General features: G+C 46.7%; 3 protein-coding genes and 1 long non-coding RNA gene across 5 annotated transcripts in view; 2 read left to right on the forward strand and 2 right to left on the reverse strand.

The window, feature by feature from the left end:
• The window catches only part of LOC109513426 (uncharacterized), a 23,986-nt gene extending 20,773 nt beyond the window's left edge, over positions 1-3,213 (forward strand). Inside the window, exon 3 of the long non-coding RNA XR_002167763.1 lies at positions 3,200-3,213. This is a non-coding gene — a long non-coding RNA (uncharacterized LOC109513426). The remainder of the gene's footprint in view (positions 1-3,199) is intronic.
• lhpp (phospholysine phosphohistidine inorganic pyrophosphate phosphatase) overlaps positions 1-13,516 on the reverse strand; it is a 21,652-nt gene extending 8,136 nt beyond the window's left edge. Inside the window, exons 1-7 of one of the 2 annotated variants that reach the window (XR_002167752.1) lie at positions 13,323-13,516; positions 13,028-13,215; positions 12,555-12,708; positions 12,306-12,369; positions 11,983-12,075; positions 11,726-11,817; positions 4,248-4,420 (exon numbers count right to left, since the gene is read on the reverse strand). Coding sequence is in view for 1 of the 2 variants with exons in the window: in XM_019865893.1 (XP_019721452.1) it covers positions 4,321-4,420; positions 11,726-11,817; positions 11,983-12,075; positions 12,306-12,369; positions 12,555-12,708; positions 13,028-13,215; positions 13,323-13,453 (822 nt within the window). In the remaining variant the exon portion in view is untranslated. Of the gene's footprint in view, positions 1-3,452; positions 4,421-11,725; positions 11,818-11,982; positions 12,076-12,305; positions 12,370-12,554; positions 12,709-13,027; positions 13,216-13,322 lie in introns of those variants that run through there. The other variant, XM_019865893.1, reaches the window with a different exon arrangement.
• LOC109513416 (uncharacterized) overlaps positions 1-21,098 on the reverse strand; it is a 203,962-nt gene that overhangs the window by 22,373 nt on the left and 160,491 nt on the right. The window lies entirely within an intron of this gene.
• On the forward strand, positions 13,683-19,297 carry oat (ornithine aminotransferase). The gene is made up of 10 exons (XM_019865863.1): positions 13,683-13,831; positions 15,706-15,926; positions 16,316-16,540; positions 16,617-16,712; positions 16,993-17,120; positions 17,287-17,409; positions 17,572-17,700; positions 17,788-17,901; positions 18,158-18,302; positions 18,372-19,297. Exons 2-10 carry the CDS (start codon positions 15,722-15,724, stop codon positions 18,530-18,532), a joined length of 1,326 nt encoding a protein of 441 aa, XP_019721422.1. The 5' UTR covers positions 13,683-13,831; positions 15,706-15,721; the 3' UTR covers positions 18,533-19,297.

A 21,098-nucleotide genomic window follows, 5' to 3' on the forward strand; every position in this document is an offset into this window, starting at 1 on the left:
GGGGGGGGGCTCACACTCAGTCTCCAGCACGCCTGTTCGCTGCTTACGTAAGCCATCGAGGGGCTTTCTGGGCTCCTTTTGTCCGTCGCGCTCAGGCGCGGGGCAGCTGTTCCGTCTTCTCCGCATTAAAGCGTAAAGATTGGATCATCCCAGTGCGGGCAAAGCTTCTCGCTCCAAGTGTTCAGCTGTCAGGATCCTGGCATCCGTTCTACCCGAGGTGCTTTGAAGGTTCTCCTGCATGTATGCCGTCATTGTGCGAAGCCCGCTAGAAAAGAGCGCTGGACAATCAGCATGCTTCATCTATGCATCAACTTAATAACACGAATAATTACTCCTTGATTGTGCCGAACATCTACAAAGTCGCACTCATTCCCACGGAAGTGCACCACGAACGTTAAATTCATTCATTAGGCTATTCGCTGTCATGTGCAAGGGGTCTGTGCTGAATCATTTCACAAAGGCGGTTCCTGTTTTCCATCCATCTTTGCAGAAACTTCCAAACTTCCACAGCCTCAGCTGCCATGGAATCTCAGGCCATTCTAGACACAGCGAGGATTCCTCCGCCACCAACGCTTCGGACGACGTTCCGCCTACGACGGAGCACGAGCCGCCTGGTCTCAACATCCAGGAGGTGGAGCGGATCTCCACGTACCGTAAAGATAAGCTGCCCCCGTGGACGGGCCTTTGTAGCACCGGGAAGGACGCCCATCTGCTCGGAGGAGAGCTGGACATCGAGCAGATCGAGAAGAATTGACACTGACTCGAAAGTCTTACAAAGGAAGTTATGCACTCATTTTTGGAGGCAGTAGTCTTAAACTGCCCCCCCTGCCCCCAGTATGCAGGGGGTTCCAAATGTGTCTCAGGAGACAAGGCAATCAGGAAGCGTCAACTCTGTGAAAATTATTCGTCTTAACATTTTTGCCGCTAACCCGTCACTGGTACGTTAGCGTTTGGAGAGAATTTGCAGCAGGTTTGTACAGATTCCCAGAAGTGGGCAAGTTGGACGACCCAAAGCACAGAAATGCACACACGGGAAATGACTCAACCCACAAAAGGGAAACGTGGCTTCTCTCCAAGATCGATGCAAGATCCGTTCTGACGCTAATCGCATTAATATTTTACGATGTGTGACGACAAGGTGATGTAAAAACACGAGCGTATTTCTATATGAATAAAAAGTTTCAAATGTGCACTTGTGCGTGTTTTCCTCCCCCTTTTTTCTTTATCTACCGGTAGTTAAAAATACAAATCTATCGGAGCCAAGCTGGGGCCTCTGCGGGAGAGCAACTGAAGTTTTAAAAAGTGATTTTGTATTTAATGCGACGATGCAAACTGACCTAATTAAAGACAAGCCACGGCGCACTTGATGAATCTGTGTTTGTGAAGCCGACCGAACGAACAAGAATGATGTCCGGGGTGATAATTGCGGCTGGAGTGACGGAGCTAAGCTGTGGTTCGCCCCAGAGACCGACGCCCCCCAGCCCACGCGGCCTTCTCTGCAAGGGGCAAACAAAAGGGTCTTTTTCTTGCGAGGAGCCCGGTGACGTGCGAGGCGCTTGTGTTATGTGGGCCATGTGTCAGGCCCGCTTGCTAACCTTGCACCGACCCACCACGCAAGCCCCCAAAAACAACAAAACGCTTCACTCGTAATTCATTCCAGATTTCACATTCTGATCAAAGTGGAACGTGTCAGTCATCATAGAACGATACCGTGATTTACAAGTTCCCCATTGTGTTACAAAACCCACTGGCCATGCACTAAGAGTTAAATTCTTCTTTTAGAACGGAAACCTTGTGCGGCCGCCTGAAACATCCTGCGCCTCGCCGCCCGGCCCTTTAATCAGCCGTGTTGCAGCAAGGGGAAGGAGACCGTGTTCTAATCGGAGATAACGGTGCGAAGGGAGGATGGGGTCAGGGGGCGGGGGGGCTGCAACCACCCCTTAACAATAAAATGGTAGTGAAGTGTTCTTTTTGGGGGGGGGGGGGTGTCACACGCGGTCTTATCGCATGACAGTTGGCCCTACACTCACTCTGACTCAGATCGTGCTCATGTAGTCAAATCTACAAGTCAAACGCTTTGTTGTCGAAGCACGCCGCAAAGTTTTAAGTAAACTATGAGCTGTCGTTAGGTTGGGGAAACGCAGCCTTCAAATAAAATGTCAAATTCTTGGCACAAAAATACAAACGACTTCCACCACGCTCCTATCCAGAACCACATTGTCATAAATCCCTATGGAGGAAATATCGAAGGGGAGCAGCAAGGTGGGGATAACAGTCAGCACATCGGCCCCAGAATTCAGGGTATAGATCTGGGCTCTGGCCTTCCATGTGCGGAGGTTCCATGCTCTCCCCATACTTGCACGCGCTCTCCCGAAGTATCAGAACTCCGGTGCTCGAAGATTACCCATGGACCAGTGCAGGCGTGCTGAGTTTAGTTGACATCCAGGTCAAGGGCAGAGTGCGCACACACACCGCAAATATTTCACACTTGCTACAGCCTAAGGTGCTTCTTTCTAGGATTTATTGCTCTTAGCTACATGTGCGCAATCTAAGGAGGGGCCGGGGAGTCCCCATACAAGAACAAAGATAACGCGGCTTAGTCAAAAGGTATTAAGGGGAGGCGCCGGGATGGAGACGGTCTGACAGACACACTCCAGACTTTGCGCTGTCAGTCATCTTAGCATCGAAAATGAGCTCATCGGCTTAATAGTGAGCTTGTGGAAGGAAAGGGAGAACCATATGGGGTGGGCAGAAGGACAAAAAGAAAAAAAAAATTGCCCATAAATCTGTGAAAAGTCTCATTCCAATTGAATAGCGGCGCGTGAGGCCAAGAGGGAATAAAATACTGGGCCAAATACAGAGTTCAACAACGTATGAGGTGTTTGAAAAGTCAGCGGCTGCGAACACTTTGCGGTCGGCTGCTGCTCGGGTTTACTCCCCAATCAAAGAGAGGAGTGGCACTTTTGTCCTTCAGAGCGTTTCATTACCTTTAATTGCCCAACAACAGTCAAGCTTGTGTCGGTTCATGGTGAAGTGAACCGCGAAGACCTCAATTAATCATTTGTCAATGAGGCTTTTGTTTTTTGTACATTGGAACCTGCAGGGTAGCGGCCATCAAAAAACTGTTTCAGTTTCATTGTGGCTGCCCTGCCCGAGCCCAATCTCTCGCCAGTTTCCGCCTTCTTGTTGAGGCTAAAAGTGAATGCTAACGAGCCGTTCACGTTGCAAGGAGAAGGCGGCCGGCCCGCGGGAGAAGCTCGGCCGTAACGACGATGACGGCGAGACGCTTGGAAAGAACATTCCAGGGGCAATTGGTCACACTCGGGTTCCGTTTGTTGTCTTGGCGTGCTGGCCAGCTTCCCGTTCGCAGATGTGGAGGGGGAAAAAAGTGAATTCCAGGTAGACAACAACAAAGAGCTCTTCACAAATGTCAGAGATTGATGATGACCACGGATCAGTGATGACTTTATTGATCAGAACAAGCCAAAATCCATGATATGGACAAAAGTTTTGAGGCAAGCCTACTTCATGAATCCCTCTGGGGTTGGGCCTAGACTCTGTAGTTCCTTTCACGCCGCAAATTTTTTGTCTTACCGAAACTGTTTGGAGAATGCTTCCAACTTAGTGGAAACAAGCCTTTTTTCTGTGGGTTTGAGCATGATGGGATGGGTTCAAAAGAACTCAAGAGCACCGACTTCAAGGCTGTCAGACGCTGTTTGGCTGAACTCGTATGCAGATTAAGTGGGCCCAAAAAAAGTGAAAGAGAAAAGAAGTTCTCAAGTCTCAATACTTTTTTTTTTCATCCACTGAGTTCGTCCCCCGTTGCAGGATTCCAAACCCAATTGCCCACTTGGTAAGCACGGCACTAAACCAGACTATTGCGAGGCGAGCGTTCATTGATGCTGCCGGTATGACACTGAACTCCACCCGAGGTAAAATGAAACCAACGTCACTCTGGAACGGCAGCATCAGTTTTTAGACTATTGTGTGCACACAAAGCAAGGTGCAGCGTGGAACGAGACGACAGCCGGCAAAAGTGACGGGGTTATGTCAGACGATTCTATGAAAGGACGACTCGTTGGCTTGATTGAGCCCAGTTGTGACACTTTCACACGGAACGAGACAATGACCTACTTTCGGATTGGATTCTTATATGTGGGAGGGGGTGAGGGGGTGGTCGTGTCATTGATCGTTCTACGAAAGCAACAATAAGTTGACTCAATCAAGTCCAATATGGACAGACACACCATACCGGACTGTGATCCGTGATCTGATTTTGGAGGTCCATATCGTGGCGCGTTCCAATACGACGGCAAAAGCTCAGGGCTTCCCCCTGCGGCTGAGGATCATGTCCACAGCCTGGGCCAGGTGGTCGGCCGTCCCATCCGCAGTGACGGTCGGGTGCTGCTGGTCGCTGGGCCTGAGGAGGACCCAAACAAGAACACAGTTGATGACAGGGCGTCGACCGAGAGAGGTTCCGGTGTTAAATAGTTCCCGGGGGATCATGAGCGCTCACGTCAACAAAGTATGCGGATGCCGCCAAGCCTGCGGGAGAGTGCGTGTTTTGGGCTTCTGATCAGTCGGGCTTAAATGCAAAACTGCCTGCAGGCAAGTCGCAAGCAAACCCCGGGGATGATTAAAGCTCTAAAACATGATGATTTATACTATTTTTAGAGTCAAGCCCTTGTTAAAATTGCAGGTGTGTGTGTCTGATACGCCCAGCCCGCTGTTAAAATGTTTAAGGGAGCGCACCCCTGTGTTCTACATGTCACAACAATCAAGTCACCATATTCGTCATACAGTTGGTTTCAAGATTCTTCCAACTCGATTTCCTGTTTATACACCGAACAACAATGTCCCATATTCTTCACATAGAGGGCATCAAGACGGCTAAAGTGACAAAGGAGCCGCAAGCTGCAGCCTTTCTGGCGTCATGAAAATGTTCATACTCGTTTTTTTAGACACACGGGAAAATTCTGGCACATACTGACTGTGTCTTTCATGTACAGTGTAGGACAGTGACACAAATAAGCAGCTATTTAAAAAATGTTTTTCTGGGTATAAAAAAATGAAGTGTAAACATTTCCATACCAACAAAGTTGCAAAATGTCTGTTCATTTGTATCACTGTCCTGCACGTGACCGCGATCTTCCGTATTCTTCACATAACGGGTCGAAAAAAAGCCAGAGCAAAGTAACGCTCGTGTCCTTCATGTGACAATAATGTGAGCCACTAACAATATTTTTGCGTTATTCTTTTGACATCCACACCGCTGTAAAATGGCGGCTTTTGTGTGGGCAAAAAACTCACTTCTGAAACGGAGGCCTCAATATTCACCCGCCTCATCCTGCATCTTGGATCGAGCCACAGGTCGGAGTTCCAGATGGGCTTCGGGCTTTGTCCCCCGGCGCCCTCCCCCCTCCCCATGTGCGTGGCGCGCACACACACACACACACACACACAGCCATTAATCCTGTGCTTCGAGAGCTCGCCAAGGCACCGTGGCAAATATTTGTATGCCGCCAGAAAGGAGGCCGGGCGCGGGATTTTGCAAAGACATGCTATTGAATAGTGAATAGCAGGGGGAAGCCGCTGCCATGTGTTTGCGCACGTCTGTCAGCCCGCCGGGCATTTTGGGTTACGTGAGCTGAGGTGCAAATGGTCCCGCTGCTGCATCTCCCCATGCGGCCTCGACGACGGATTGACTTCACAAAACATGCAAACACACTGAGCCGATCAAAAACAGAGCTGCTCAAATGCCAGTTTTTTTGTGAGGGATAGAAAATTGGTCAGGGAGGGCCCTGCTGCGACATTCAAAGACGCGCAGCAGTTTCTGGCAAGTACAGGCTGGGGCCCGACATGTGACAACAATCTCCATGAATTTCATACAGCGGGTTTTAAGACTTTGTATACGCCACTGTGTTTATCTCCACGTACGTGCAACCATCCTACATCAGACTTTCAGTTGCCACGCATCACGTCGACAGCAACATTCAAGAAGCTGCGGAGATTTCCGTCAAAAACAGGCTGCTCTCCACATGACAAATATCTCAGATTTTCTTCATACGTTTTGTTACACATAATATATCAGGTCATAGGTACACCTTGACAAAAGAACACAATACCCTCCCAAAACTCATGACACAGCCCGTTAAGGTTACCATTTTTTTTTTTTTTACTTCATGAATAATGAAAGAAAGAGGCTCAATGCCAGCATGCAAAATTCAGACACAAAGCAGCTTGTGTTACCCAGTGAGGTAACACGTCCTTCTGTGCAATACGGAAGGGACGGCGGAAAAAGAGATAAGCCCGGCGTCCCTTCGGTGACTTTCACACGGCCGCCAGGTCATTCAACAAAAGGCCGCCCGCCAACTTGAATGACTCGCGCCCACTCACGGCGGTGAATGATCGACCAGAGCGACAGACGACGCGGTGGACGACTTCTCCTTTGCTAGGTGAGTCTCGCTCTCGGAGATCACAGTGACTTTTGTCACTGTCACGTGAGCAACGCCACGTGACGGCAACTGGACGTTCTGACCACAATCTGTTGTGTCACGCAAGTCTTAAATGGGACCTGAAGAAGCCCGTGGCGGGCAGCGGCTGGTGCCAGAAGCTAACCTCGGCGGCGCTTGTCAGACAAGTCATTCTGGGTGCAAGTCTTTTCTGCTGAGAATGCTCACTGCATACTTCACGGTCATTGTCAGCGGACATTCTTCTTCTATTACCGTGGTTTCCTCATTGCCACTTAACAAGGCAAAACAGAATCAATGCTGGCTAAATTTAGGTACAGTTGACTTAGCGGTAAAAACTGTTTGCTCGCCAAACTTCACTCAAACTGCACTTGTGCTCAAACATTTAAAGCAACACATCTGCCTTGTCCATTTTTTTTTTAACCTCTGTCACATCCATAATCAACGAGGCAAACACTGCATCCTCAGAGGACCCTGTTGTCAGCATTTTTCAGGACAGGCAAAGCTCGCTGTTAACCGTAGACGTCAGCCAGGTGCAGATAAAAACACCACACAGTGACATGCTAAACAAATTCTCAACGCGCACGCTCGAGGGAGCAGGGGCAATGTGGTTCGTTTGCACCTGCAACCCAATACTTGAAAAATCCCTCAACGCTTTTTCATGCCCGCATGGCCTTATTGCTGCGTGAACGAGATGCATCCAAAAAAAAAAAAAAAAAAGTGGAAATAACGCCGGCCTTCGCCGAGGGGGAATCCCATTTATGAGCTACGAGACAGCAACGCCGAAAAGGAAAACAGTCAAAAGCCTGCCAAAGCTGGATGGAAAAACACTCGAGTCAGTTTGTTGTGGAGAAGCGAAGGTTTTTCGGAGCGCACCAATGAGGGCACGGCTGGCGAGAAAAACACCTCTCTCACCCGCAAGAAAAACGAATCGTGCCCTTCAAAACACCACAGACTTGCGATAACCTTGATGCTCAGCCAAGCCTTGTGGGCAAGTTCTATTTGATACTTCTCCAACAACGCCAACCATTTGCGAGGTGTTTTACATTTTGAGGCAAAAGGGAAGGTAGCTTCTCTGCGACATCAGAAGTTTTTAAGAATTCGTAAAATCCAATCTCCTGCATCGGGCTTCTCAAAAGGTTCAGGATGAGGTAAAGAAAGACAGAACTGTCTTTCCACTTGAACTCTCCTTCCCTTATAGTCATGACACGATGCAGCTGCAAGCTGCAGACTGACTTGGGAGCGCAGCGTTATGGCAGCGCAACGTGACAGATGCCGACTTCAATCTGTGGCCTCCACACGCTCAAGTGAGTTGTCAAGACAACATCGACTGGAGTACAAACGTGAAGCATCTGAAATGGTTTAATAGCTCTCTCCGGTTTGGTGAAAGCCACCTGAGCGCAACACAGGAACCCGGATCCTCAAACTGACAAAATCACGAGGAAAGCTCTTGTGTTCCTTTACGAAACAAAGAGCTCAAGCTGAACAAACAGGACTTTGGGAGAAAGCTTCAGTTTCTCACTCTTGGGTTGCTTCAGTTTTGAAGAGAGGAATTTTTTAACAATATTCTAGGGGTTTACGCAATTTTTATTAATTCAACACACCGCCGCTGAAGCCTTGGCTTTATCTCTTGTATCCACTCTTTTTAATAAAGTTTTCCCTCATCTAAATCCCTATTTAGATAGGAATTAGCAAAGAGTACCTATCCAAACACCAGCCAGATTTCACGGAGGTCAATTGTTGGTCTCGGCGTCCTCCACGGCTGCGTTTTAAGGCCACGGCTTTTGTTTGCTTTGGGAGACACCGTTATCCTTCGAATGCGTCACATGACGTCGGCAGAAAATGTGTGAAAACCGGGAGTTTGACAACGTATAGCAAATTCAACCGCTTGATATGTAACAAATCGTACGATGAGGAAGTGATGAATACAGTCAATACAGAAATTGAGACTTGACTCAGTGCATGCAGACTGGACAAAAAAGCTTTACGGACGTTTCCTTCGCTGCTGACGACTTCCGCAGCTCTCCCCCTTGCGCCAATATCGTAACGCGTAAGAGCGTTTCAGTGCAGCTCGGGGAGTCCCGAGTCACACACAATTAAAAGGGGAAAAAAACTGCAAGAGCAACTCAGGCCCACTTTCCCCCACAGAGAGTGGACTGTCTAATGGTAATTGGAAAGTGGGGAATTACCCCCCCGCCCGTTGAAGCAGCTAAGGGGCTGTTCTTGTGTTTGAGAGGTAGTGTTTCAGTGAGCCATCTGCGGGGCTTTCACTCTTTTCCTTTCTTGGCCAATCCCTCATGAATAGTACACCCGAGGCAGCGTGAAAGGGGTTTCGGATACTACCTGCGATGGTGCAAAATTGCCATTGTGCTTTCCAATTCCATGTCTGTGCCATTCATACACAACAACAGAAAAGGCTCCATTATAAGTCATAACTTCTTCAGTGACGTATCAATTATTGTTTTTCGATATATGAATGATTGTTAATCGCTGTAGAGTGGATAATTATGGCAAAAACAGTGCGATAGACTCACAACATAATCTACTCATGACGAAACAGAGTCGATGCTGTTTTACTGCGTTTGCTAAAATCGCAGAAATCAACCGTAAGAGCTCAGCAGAGCCACGTTTGGTTCACAGTCACGATAAGTTCATGTGTTTGCAATATTTGGAGCATTCTGAGGGACAACAGACTGGCCGAAGTGCTACGCTTGGAATCTGGGCACGAAGAGGAAGCAGGAAAGCCTGCAGCGGGAGTGCAGACGGATCTTTCAAACCGGTAATGTCAGTGGAATATTCAATTTAAAGCATAGGATGCAAATGTGAACAGCAGAGAGAGACCAGCTGGCGGAAAAGAGGGACAAAGCAGCGTTGTTGGGTCTGCCAGCGAGACGAGGCCATCGTTGCCGAAACGGATTGTGTTTACGTTACGCCCATAGCTGCCAATTCCACATCCGAGGGAATAGAGCGGAACAATTTGGATTAGTCTGCACATTCATTAGCATAACTATGACAGTGCAGCCAATATAGTCATTACGCAACACATGTTGTAACATATGTACATTGTTTATGTGATTGAGAAGAAATCTTGAAACGTGATCTGTTAAATGCACCAACGCAAACAGAAACCAAACATGCCCCCCGTCCTTTTTTTTATTTTTTTTTAAACGACCTCCAGATAACTGATAATACACAACTTGGGGAGTGACACCTGATGACACAGATTACTTCCCAAGCCGACAAAAACCAAAGTGTGTTTGTAGTTCACGTGTTCAATTAAGGTCGAAGTGAAAGTACACTTATGCAACAAGAATGCAGATGGAACATATCAATAGAGACAGGCAACAATAATTTTAAGGAGCGACAAGTGCACGTGCAAAGATGGCTAGCTTTTGATTTACTATTAGAAAAAAAAAAAAAAAAAAAACTTACAACCAAGAGTGCCTAGCTAGCCATATTACCCTAGTTCGCTAAGCTCATCTGGCTACGTTTGCTAGCGTTGGCCTTGAACTCAACAGTGTGAAAGGGGTTTCTGATTTTACCAGTTAAGGAGACAAAGTGCCGGGTCAACTTCGTACAAGTGAAAAAGTGCCTCAGTGCCATTTATAAAGAACACGTAAAATGCTTTTTTTTCCCCCTCCTCCGCCCAGGCAGTGTAAAATGGTTTTGAGATGCTGCACGACCAAAACGCTCACGTCGGTTGAGTCTCTCCCAGAGGCAGAGGCGACACAGAATCCAGCCGGACCAGCTCGGAAACACTGGCTTCAGCTCTCACGTGCAGCCAAGCGTGGTCCGGCAGGCGTTATGATTTACACTGTAAACTGTTTTGCAGGCGGCGGCGATGGCGGGTGCTGTGTGAAAATGTTTGTCATGCGCTCTCATCGTGCCAATCTCCAACAGGAATCCGCAGACGGTTTCTGCTTAAATTGCAGGCCCCCCTCCCCCGCCACCCTTTTGTTTGTGTAGGTGTTCCTAATAAAGTGACCTGCTAGTCATAAGTGTCTTATGGGAGATCTGGCCTCACTTGCCAATTCATTCAAAATGGCATTATGTCACGCTCATCGCCACTCATAAATCTCCAAGCTAATGATCATACTGAACGTGTTTCAGGCGTTTAATGGCCCCGTTGGAGGTTGTAATTCCTGGCGTGGTTCAGATCAACTACATTTCCCTCCATTTTTATAAATGGATTGTATGTTGAACAAAAAGAGACTTTCATCAAGGAAACAGATTGTCGTCTCAACAGGCATCGTAAGCGTCCACAGTCAGAGTTATTATTCGCTGCAGGAATAATAAGACTAATGGTCATGTGGACGAAAAAAGGTGCAGCCTTGCATGTACAGTACATGTGAAACTGATTAGGGCCTCCGATTTAACACATGCAGTTGTGCTCTCTCTCGAGCTTTGTCAAACACATTCAAGTCAATCGAAGAAACGAGTTCCTTATGGAACAAATCCTTCAGATCAAACAAGGTAATCCCGTCAAGTTTGTCTCATTAAAAGGTGTCGGAACGCCCACAGTATGGAGAGAAAGTTATTAAAAGGCGTAGGCACTCGGCCATTTGAACAAGGACTGGAATATTTCTAATCAGGGTATTCAATTAATTTGATAGTACAAGGTGATGCTTGTCATGAATATGGACTTTTTTTGACAGCAGATTGTTATTTGTCGTGCTATTTGTATTGTACAAGTCAGCGGTTATGATGAATAAATCATCTACGGAGTGCTCAGTGATATAATAGATCATGTCCTGACTAATCCACACAGCCGCGACAAGAAGCGTCGGTGATTTGTCTTTTTTGCTGGCCTGGGCTTGGCTGGGCTATTTCAGGCGCTCTCTTTTTCCTTCCAAGCCTGATGGGAAGCAGAGGTTTGCGCGTCATCTGCTCCCCACTCGAGCCACAAAAGCATTTTTATTTTTATTTTTTTAAATAATCATCCACACATCTGTAGTTGCACTGCAACTAAGGCACCCGAGCAGCCTTGTACCATAAATATGTTGAGATTCAGTTGTGCGGAGAGGTATTTTTGGAGACGTCTCAATAAAACGTACAAATCTTTGTTTGACCCAAAGAAGGAAACTCAAGAGAATAAACAACTGGTACTTGGCGCCCTCTGTTGACAAAAGGAGGTATTTCTCCCCAGAGAGCTGGTCTTTTACATTTTGTCGCAATAGAACGGCTACCAGAGTTGTTTGTGATGAATAATCATCAGTGTTTTTTTTTTTCCGGGTACTATCCTGTAATTCACCAACCTGTATTTTCCCGTTCGGACTTGCACGCCTTTCATTCCGACTTGCTGGGCGCCGCCAACGTCGTTCACCAGATCGTCACCTATCATCATCACCTACCGGTGCAATACAAATATATTGTTGTAAAAAAAACAAAAAACAAAACAAGACGGTCCCTCAATGAGCAGAAATAACTTGTAGAGATGAAGGACATCACATGAGAGACAAGATTCAAATTATATGCGCGGTCATGAGTATTTTGCGTGTCTGCTTCGACCCACCTCGTGCGGCTGGAGCGCCATGTCGTTGAGGACGCTCAGGAAGAACGTAGCGGACGGCTTCCCGATGACCTCGGCCTCCACGTCACAGGCGTACTAGATTAAATCAAACAGGTGTGAAACCTTTTTTTTTTCTTTGCAATTGCGCTTTTTCCATCCATTTTTTAAATGTACTGTGGTGCCTCGAAATGACGAGTTTTCGTATTTTTTTTTAAGTCACAAAGCTCTCAATCGTATGCACTTTATAAAAACAAAGAATGTTAAGAAATAAAAAGTTTGGGTATGACGATGACAAGCAATCCCATCTAGTGTGGTAGCCGCTCTACCTCCAGAGCCTTCATGTAAACTCCCACATCCAGCTTCAACCCATCTGTCTCCTTGTAGTACTTTCTGTGGCGAGAGAGAGTAGGGTTAACTACTGTATGATACGATGAAACAAAGAGAGACAATCACATAGTCAATCATGCTGGACTTTTCTACAGACATGGTGCCCATTTAAATGTCGCAAAAGCTATGATTTATGCACATGGTGGAAACCAGCAGTACTATCATCCCGAGGACAGGTCAACGATTACCCTTTGCCGAGAGAGAACAGGGTCGGCTTCTCCAGGCCGATCAGAACTCTAAACGCCTCATTCATGTTGGCGTAGGAGAACTTTTCAGCAGCGTCGCCGATCACCACGCAATTGGGATTGCTCTTGTCTACGCCGTCAAACTCGGGCATGAGCGCTGTTGGGAGAGAGAATATGTAATATGTATTTATATGAGTCTGGTTAAAATAAAACATTGAGAACTACAGTGGAAAAACTCAATTGTGATCACTTAACTTTTGAGTGCAGCAGTGAGACAACAAATATATTTCATCTCTCTGGAGATGATGACAGTACCTCAGGTGATGCCAAAAATTTGGGAAAACCCACATTTTTTAAAAACAAGTAACTACAAGCAATAACAACTGACATATACATCCAAGATATGAATCTCCCAGATTCGTTTGCTAATCAGTACAAATGAAGACTCGACTACGTCGTGTATGAACAGACAATACCGTCGTATACCAGCAGATGGGGCCGCAGCCCCCTTTCCCTCAGCACAGCAACGGCTGCGGGTGCAGGAGAGAAGACCTCACTGATACAAATGTCAAATCCCAATCTTTGAAGTTTGGCCACAAACTTCTCTCTCACTGCTTGCGTCTCGTTGGTGCAGAATCTCAGCTTCAGGTCGGAAGCTTTGAGCCTTCGCAAACACACAAAAAGTCAGCGAGAGTATTCAGTGAAGAGATGCAAACACAACCGGCTTCAAATCAAATGTGTGTGTTTTCTGCAGTGCCGCTCAACACTCACCTCCTCACGGCCTCGACAGAGCCGGGAATGGCCACCCCGTCGCCCTCCCCGCTGTCATACAAGACTCCACACATGTCCAGTATGACACCTTTTAAACTGGTAGCGCAGCTGGTCCAACCGGTGTCCGCCATGACGAGACGGCTCTCTTTTGCGCATGCGCGAGAGGAGCATCAATCAATTCCTTACAGTCGCGCTGGAACAGTGTTTCTAAATAACTAGTTTTTCCGTTTTGTTCATATTTTAGTTAAATTCTAATTTAAAAAAAATACAGTAATGAAAATACTTTTAAAAGGGACAATACGAGCCTAACTGGTGGTTTCGCAATCACGGCGACTGTTACAACATGGGGGCGTTTCCTGTGACGTCGCGTTTAGTATATTTCCACGCTTGACAAGGGCTCGCACACCGAAATCCGACCTGCTCTAACGCCGAACGTCGGATAAAACCCAAGCCCCACAGACACACGGCACGTCCCAAGACGGTCCTGAACTACATTTCACCTTGTTCTGGTACTTGTGCTTTGTTCTCCATCTGTCTTAATGTGCGTCTTCCGTTACACTTGACAGCTAAAGTTAGCTTAGCTACCGGGGTAATATAATAATATGATCATGGATGAGATATTGACTGAAATAGATATTACATAACATAAATTAACCAATTGGCAACAGATATTTTTTTAAAGCAGAATGCTTAGTTAGACGCATGCATCAAGTGGGAGCGCGTGTTTGGAGGCTGCTCCCTTGCAGCCTATCATCTATCAGGGGCTGGTTAAACTGTCCAGCACTGCCAAAAAGGTCAGGACGATTATCTACTGCAGTGTTTAGAGTTTAATTACGTGAGGGTCATTTGGGAGCCAAAGGAAAATCCAGCCGAGGGACCTCCACATCAATAGCATGCTGTAAATGCGCTTCCTAAAGGGTAAGACGTTTGTTGTGCTTTGAAAATGTGAAATATAAACCAGGGATTTTAGTGTAAGGCGGCACAGATCAGTCACACATTACAACAGAGAGAGGACTGCCATTTAGTCACAAATCTGTCATAACTCCGTGCTTACCAGGACAACCTTATGACAGAAAAAAAAAATGCAGAGAAATCATACCATCCACAGTCACTATTGCACAAAACAAAATGCACACACCAACCTTGTCTAACGCCCTCAAAATACAAGCAAGAACAAATTTAAGAGAAACTGAGCGGAGCTGAATTTACTCAGTTTTCTTTGCCGTTTGTTTGCTTTTGTGGTTGGCTGATTTGCAAGCTACCATCATATCAGGAGGATCAACTGTCAGCAACGGCTAATGTCGGTTTGCATGTTTAATCTGGTTTAAGTAATATGAAGAGGAAAAAGATACAATTACAATCGATTCCTCATATGCTTGACAACACAATTTATAAATCCAACTTGATTTAAATTGCAAAAGAATTGTGAGCAGGAATGATAAATTTATGCATTATTTGGGTACATTTAAATAGTTTGATTTAATAAATCCCTAACTCTGGACGGTTAGATAAATAAGGATTTTTTTGGACAACTTTCACTGGGTGGTGGAAGGTAACGCACACTGTAAAATTATGTCCTGAACAAACAGCAACAGAACAAACACGCATTGTTGAACAATGTAATAAGGACATCCATACACAAACTGCTGATGACAACTCACATCCTGAGTCACGCCACACATGAGCCAGTTGACATCCTGTCAAGTCTACAAGGCTTTACAGGATCAGGATTTTGGGGGCCGATAGCCCAACACGTGTAAACAATAAAATAAAATCAGTTGCCATGTTTGTGGTGGGTTTGTTTCCCATAAAAGTCTTTGCGCAGTGGCGATTCAAAACTCAAGCTCCTGACCACCATATGTAGGATTTGCCTTTAAAAAAACAAAACTGTTTTGCTCCAGGTTTCTTTGACAACGTGCCAGCAAGTTTCTCACTTTATATTGCTACTTTTTCTGAATCAAGTCTGCACATGCACACTAATAAGATGAAATATTCCATTGCATGAGGAGGGGGTTGGGGGGGAGGGGGCTCTCCAAATGCCCATGACCGATGAAGTGTTTTGTAATAATTGCTTGATATCAAATTTTGACGAGTTTGTCAAAGAGCCAGCGGCATCATGGTTTTGACACTTGTTCTGTATTGTCAGCTGTCTGAAAGGGGACTCGCTGTTATTCAGCAGACCCGAGTGAGCACACCGGCGGTGTTTTCACAAAGCCAGGGATGAGCTTATTCCCTTTCAATAGCGGCCCCGAGCTTTTGTCATGTGTCTTGTTTCCAGTTTGACTGGGAAGCAGGCTAACGGATTCGCACAGGGAACTGGATCAGCCAGTTACTGTTGAATATCCACATAAGCCGCGACTGTGTCTGCCTTTTCTCCCTGAAGACGCAACCACACCAGGATGAAGTCAATGATTTTCCAGTTGGGTCGCAGCCTGAGGAGCTCGGCGCCGCTAGGCGGCCTCCGTGGCGTCTACTCGGCGGCGCGTCCCGGCGTCACACGCAAGCTGGAACAGCCGCTCACCTCCGAGGAGATTTACGCCCGCGAGGAGAAGTACGGCGCGCACAACTACCATCCCCTGCCTGTGGCGCTGCAGCGGGGCGAGGGTGAGCTAACATTGCGCCCCCAAAAAAACTTACGGCATGTTACAAAGTCTTTTTGGACACAAAAACTAGAGAGCGGGTCTTAACTTACCCATTTAAATCATTTTATTTATTTCCAATAAAAATAAGATTTCCAACTTGAATTGATTTTTCCCTCACTGACTCTCTTGTCATTGGCATATGATAAGAAAGGATGTTATGTGGAAGGCAATTAGGCAATTAACCGTGCTCATCTATACATTATTTTTAAGGTGCTGAAGGTCATAGAATTATTCAGCGCTTTTATAATTTTCGTAAGCAGTGCTCTTTGCAGGGAGACGCTTTGAACAACAAAAGCCGCAGAACACAAAAATCTGCAGTGAGCTGAAAAACGGAATCTTTTCTATCATCAGGAATCTTTGTTTGGGACGTTGAAGGCAGCCGCTACTTTGACTTCCTGAGCGCCTACAGCGCCGTGAATCAGGGCCACTGCCACCCCAAGATCATTGCAGCCCTCACCGCCCAAGCCTCCATGCTCACGCTGACCTCCCGAGCTTTCTACAATGACGTGCTGGGCGCCTACGAGGAGTACGTCACCACCATGTTTGGCTACGACAAGGTCTTACCCATGAACACCGGTAAGGGAAAAAAATGCGAGTGTACGTTGGGGGTGGCGGGGCGACTGAGAAATGCTGATGCCAGTCTTTGTTGAAGGTGTGGAAGGCGGCGAGACGGCCTGCAAGCTGGCTCGGAAGTGGGCCTACAATGTGAAGGGCGTCCCCAAGAACAAAGCCAAGATTGTTTTTGCCGGTGAGTGAAAGATACCGAGAGTACCGTTACTCCAGACCAAATAAGCCTGAAGCAAAGAGTTTTTAAAAGACCAAGAATGAGAAGATGACACCCACAACTCATATGCATAGCTTGGATTGTTATCCTTTAAGTCACTTTTCGATGGTCGCCAACTCGATATGACCTAGTTGGAACGGATTGCTCGGCACATTCACGCACCGGCCGCCGATGGCCACAACTCACGCCGAGTCGCTCATCGCTTGACAAGAAAAATATTCTCTGTTCCATCTTTCTGTGCCAGATGGAAACTTCTGGGGCCGCACCCTGGCAGCCATCTCCAGCTCCACTGACCCCAGCAGCTACGAAGGCTTTGGCCCTTTCATGCCCGGATTTGAGCTCGTTCCCTTCAACGACATTCCCGCACTTGAGGTTTGGTTTTGGATTCTAGCAGACAAAATAAGAGAGGGAGCTGAGGTTTGACTGTGTTGTTTTTGTCCCTGGGATTCCCCACCCGATCATAACTGCAACTGCTCACTTTTTCTGTGAAAAGAGAAAGGAGGCTTGGTCATGTTTTGTTCTGTCACATCTGTCGCAGAAAGCCCTGCAAGACCCGCACGTCGCCGCCTTCATGGTGGAGCCCATCCAGGGCGAGGCGGGCGTGCTGGTGCCCGACGACGGCTACCTGACCCAGGTCCGGGAGCTGTGCACACGGCACAACGTGAGTTGTTGTTTCGACTTTCCTCATTGCTGTGAGGATTGGTCATTCCAAATAGCGTCGTCAAACAAAGTTGCAGTTGGTTATTGAAATAATTCTGCAACGCTACTTACAAAAAAGACAGAGGGAAGCATGAATTAGTTGTGTGGAAAAATGTCTTTCCAGGTGTTGTGGATCGCCGACGAGGTGCAGACAGGTTTGGCGCGTACCGGGCGGCGTCTGGCCGTGGATCATGAGCAAGCACGTCCGGATATTGTCATTCTGGGAAAAGCGCTTTCGGGAGGTGTTTACCCTGTAAGCGTTTTATTTACTTGATAACCAAAGCCAAATTTGTATTCATTATTTTTGCTGCGCAACGTGTAACGGTTGCATTCGCGTCAGGTCTCTGCCGTGCTGTGCGATGATGAGATCATGCTGACCATCAAGCCCGGGGAGCACGGGTCCACGTACGGCGGGAACCCCGTCGCCTGTCGGGTGGCCATCGCTGCCCTCGAGGTCAGAGTTCAAGTTCATTCAAGACCCGCAACATTTATTTGCATGGTCTCCAATATTTTTTCAATGAAGAACTTGAAGCGATTCAAAAAGCTCACTGAACTCTGTAGTCAAACAATATATGACTGACATTTGCTGGTCCTGAATTGCTTTAATTCAAAAATGTTATTTGTCATTATTTTTCTCAGCAATGATACTTTATTTGGATTAAAGTTTTAGTTCCATTGCCATTACTTGTAATACACAACGCTTCCCGCAGGTATTGGAGGAGGAGAAGCTGGCAGAGAACGCCGAGCGGATGGGACAGCTGCTGCGCTCGGAGCTAAGGAAGCTGCCGTCCGACATTGTGACCGCGGTGCGGGGCAAGGGCCTACTCAACGCCGTCGTCATCAAACAAACCAAAGGTTAGCCGCGCCATTTGGCCACGTTTGTAACAAGAGGGACGCTGACGATCCGCGTGCCACCCCGCTCAGAATACGACGCGTGGAAGGTGTGCCTGCGCCTCCGCGATCACGGCCTGCTGGCGAAGCCCACCCACGGCGACATCATCCGCCTGGCCCCGCCCCTTACCATCAACGAGTCTCAGCTGAGAGAGTGCATCGACATCATCCACAGAACTGTCGCGGCGCTCTAGAAAGTCCAACTAGCAGTCATGTGGCTTTGCTTTTGTTTTTGGTGAGTCGCCCCCCCCCCAGTATTAACCGTACAGGCCATCTGAGCTTAAAGTAAAATCCCCACGCAATTGTCGCCCTGCCACTACAAAAGTTTATACTGTGCTCTGGTTGGCTAAAGATCCCACAAGATAGTGTCCAAGGGCTACTACTTTTGTTCAAAATGAAACTTCTCCAAGCACTTTATCCCCAAAATATGAATGACGCGTTGTGCATGTCGACCAGCAAACATGCAGGGATAAATAAACCCGATTCGAGGACTCAAGAAGGCATTTGCAGATTGATACTGACACCTGCTGATGTTTCATTGCTTAAGTTGCGATAAAAGTAAGAGAAAAATTAAAAAGTAAAACCACTAAGACTTTGACGACAACCGAGAGAGAACATTTTTGCACAATGATAATGTCACCTAGTGGTGTTGAAGACCTGCTGTTCTAATTCATTGTTTAAAATAAAATTGAAAAATATTATTTTACTACTTTTCCTTCAAAGATGGAAACGGCAGCATGAACCTGAAAGTTTTTTGTTGGACTATGAAGGTGTGCTAGGGGTGCACACAGAAGCATGTCAAGGAGCAGAATTTAAAACTTGTTTTTCTTGAATAGTCATTTCATTCTGGTGGATGGCACTTTTAAGTGAGCAGAACGAGGGTTGCATCTTATTTTCTTTTCCAAGGCCAGGCTTTTGTTACGTGCAAGAAAAAAAAATGCAATAAATTCTTGCAGCCATTCACGGTGTGGAGTGAGTTGTGTAATGTCGCCAAAACGAAACGAAATTACAATAAAGTTTGGAAATTCTGTCATGACCAACACTACCACTAGGTGGTGTGGTGACCTCACTGGACACACGTAAGGCAACGTGGGAACCAACTGTTGCAGTCAGTACATTAGAAGAGTGTGGAGAACGTAATTTGTTGCACTGGTAAATAATCACATTTTAAAAATATTTCATGTTATGAACATTAAAAAATGAATACACTTTGTCGTAACATTCAGATTTATGACAGTCTCCATTTTTATTCATTTAAGTAAATTAAAAAAATTGGGTGGGCTAAGATGATCTGTCGTCTTTTTCGGAAAGGGAGGCCTGCAGAAGAGGACGACAAAAGGGCCCAGTGTCTTCAATCAGACAGCACAGGACAGCTCATTATTCCGTATGGCAGCCAGCCGAGCGAGGCCTCCGAGTTTGCTTGTGAAATATGAGAGGAATCCGAGGTTGGCAGCAGCGAGCAGGCTTTTAGCGTCAGGTGACACAAATAACGCGAGCGAGGCCCCTCGAGGCTCGGAGGATGCGTCCCTCTCGGGCCGTCGCAGCGCCCTTTTCCGACAATGAGCTTCGCTTTTGGCAGGTAGGGTGACAGGTTGGGCAACGTTGAGGACCGCAAACTTTGCCTGCGTCGAAGGCGTGCGCCATTTGAGCAAAGGGATTGGCACAAATCTCTTTATTAAACAAGTGGGTGGAGGGGAACTATTTCCCCCCAAAATAGCTCAACTGAGACTGAATGGGGAAAAAATGAAACACTTTATTCTGCTCACATTCCGTTTGAGTTTTTGTCCCAATTTTACTGTCGCAACTGCTCTGCAAGTGCGTCTGCTCAAGTTCAAGAGTCTCATCCCGAAGGAAATCACGTCATTGGTTATTCCGCCCCCCTCCCTGATAAACGCTCGCTTCTTGACAAACTGGCCCAATGCGGAAGAGGACATCCCTTAAAATTGAATTCATCAAAACATTTTATGACGTGGGATCAAATTAGACAAACTCCACGTCCACGGAAATGGAATACCGAGTCATACATTTTTCCCCACCTGCAACCGATAAATTACACAAACGTCACTTTTGTATTAAGTTCACGACGTCCAAGTGGACTGATAAATGGCACATCATCTTGAAATAGGATTGCGCGCGGACTATTTTTCCCATTTGAGTTGCCAGTAGGGAATAGCTCCACTTTAAATGGATGAGGCCCGGCATGGCCATTAGGAGGTCACGTCTCCTCCTGGGAAAACTTTCCATTAGCACGTTTGACACTATGCGCCCAGGTTTGACGACAAGCGTGGGTTTGGTGCGCAGTGAAAAGAAATGTACCTCACACCCTGACAATTGAGTTGAAATAACATCAAGTTGACATTTTTCAGAACATTCTAAAAAGATTACAACTTTATTCTCGAAAGATGCTGAAACACAAAAATTCCTTCGCTCAAATAGGATTATATCAATCAGAAAGCCACGTTTAGACTCGTCGGGGTGCACTGAACATTGTGTCAAGAAAACGTTTGACTTGACTTGCCCTTTAATCATTGTCGGTTGACATGTCAAGCTACAGCCACGAAAAACAAATCCTGTCGTTTCCAGCGTTCCAGCTGGTGCACCACACCTCCTAATATAACTTTTTGGGCGGGGCCTCCCGTTCTACTTCCCCATCGGTCAGTTACAAGCGACAGACTCGCGAGGCTCTCATGCGGCCGAGCGAGAACGCCAAGACTGCCGCGAAATCCGAAACATTTCACCATTAAAACGTGCCCGGGGATA

The sequence above is a fragment of the Hippocampus comes genome, unplaced genomic scaffold, assembly GCF_001891065.2.
Source record: "Hippocampus comes isolate QL1 unplaced genomic scaffold, H_comes_QL1_v1.1 scaffold116, whole genome shotgun sequence".
Lineage (NCBI taxonomy): Eukaryota > Metazoa > Chordata > Actinopteri > Syngnathiformes > Syngnathidae > Hippocampus > Hippocampus comes.

Coding starts and splice junctions, on each gene's coding strand:
- oat (XM_019865863.1), top strand. CDS start 15,722: ATGAAGTCAATGATTTTCCAGTTGGGTCGCAGCCTGAGGAGCTCGGCG. Junction 16,713..16,992: donor AGCCAAGATTGTTTTTGCCG/GTGAGTGAAAGA, acceptor TTTCTGTGCCAG/ATGGAAACTTCTGGGGCCGC. Junction 18,303..18,371: donor CGTCATCAAACAAACCAAAG/GTTAGCCGCGCC, acceptor CACCCCGCTCAG/AATACGACGCGTGGAAGGTG.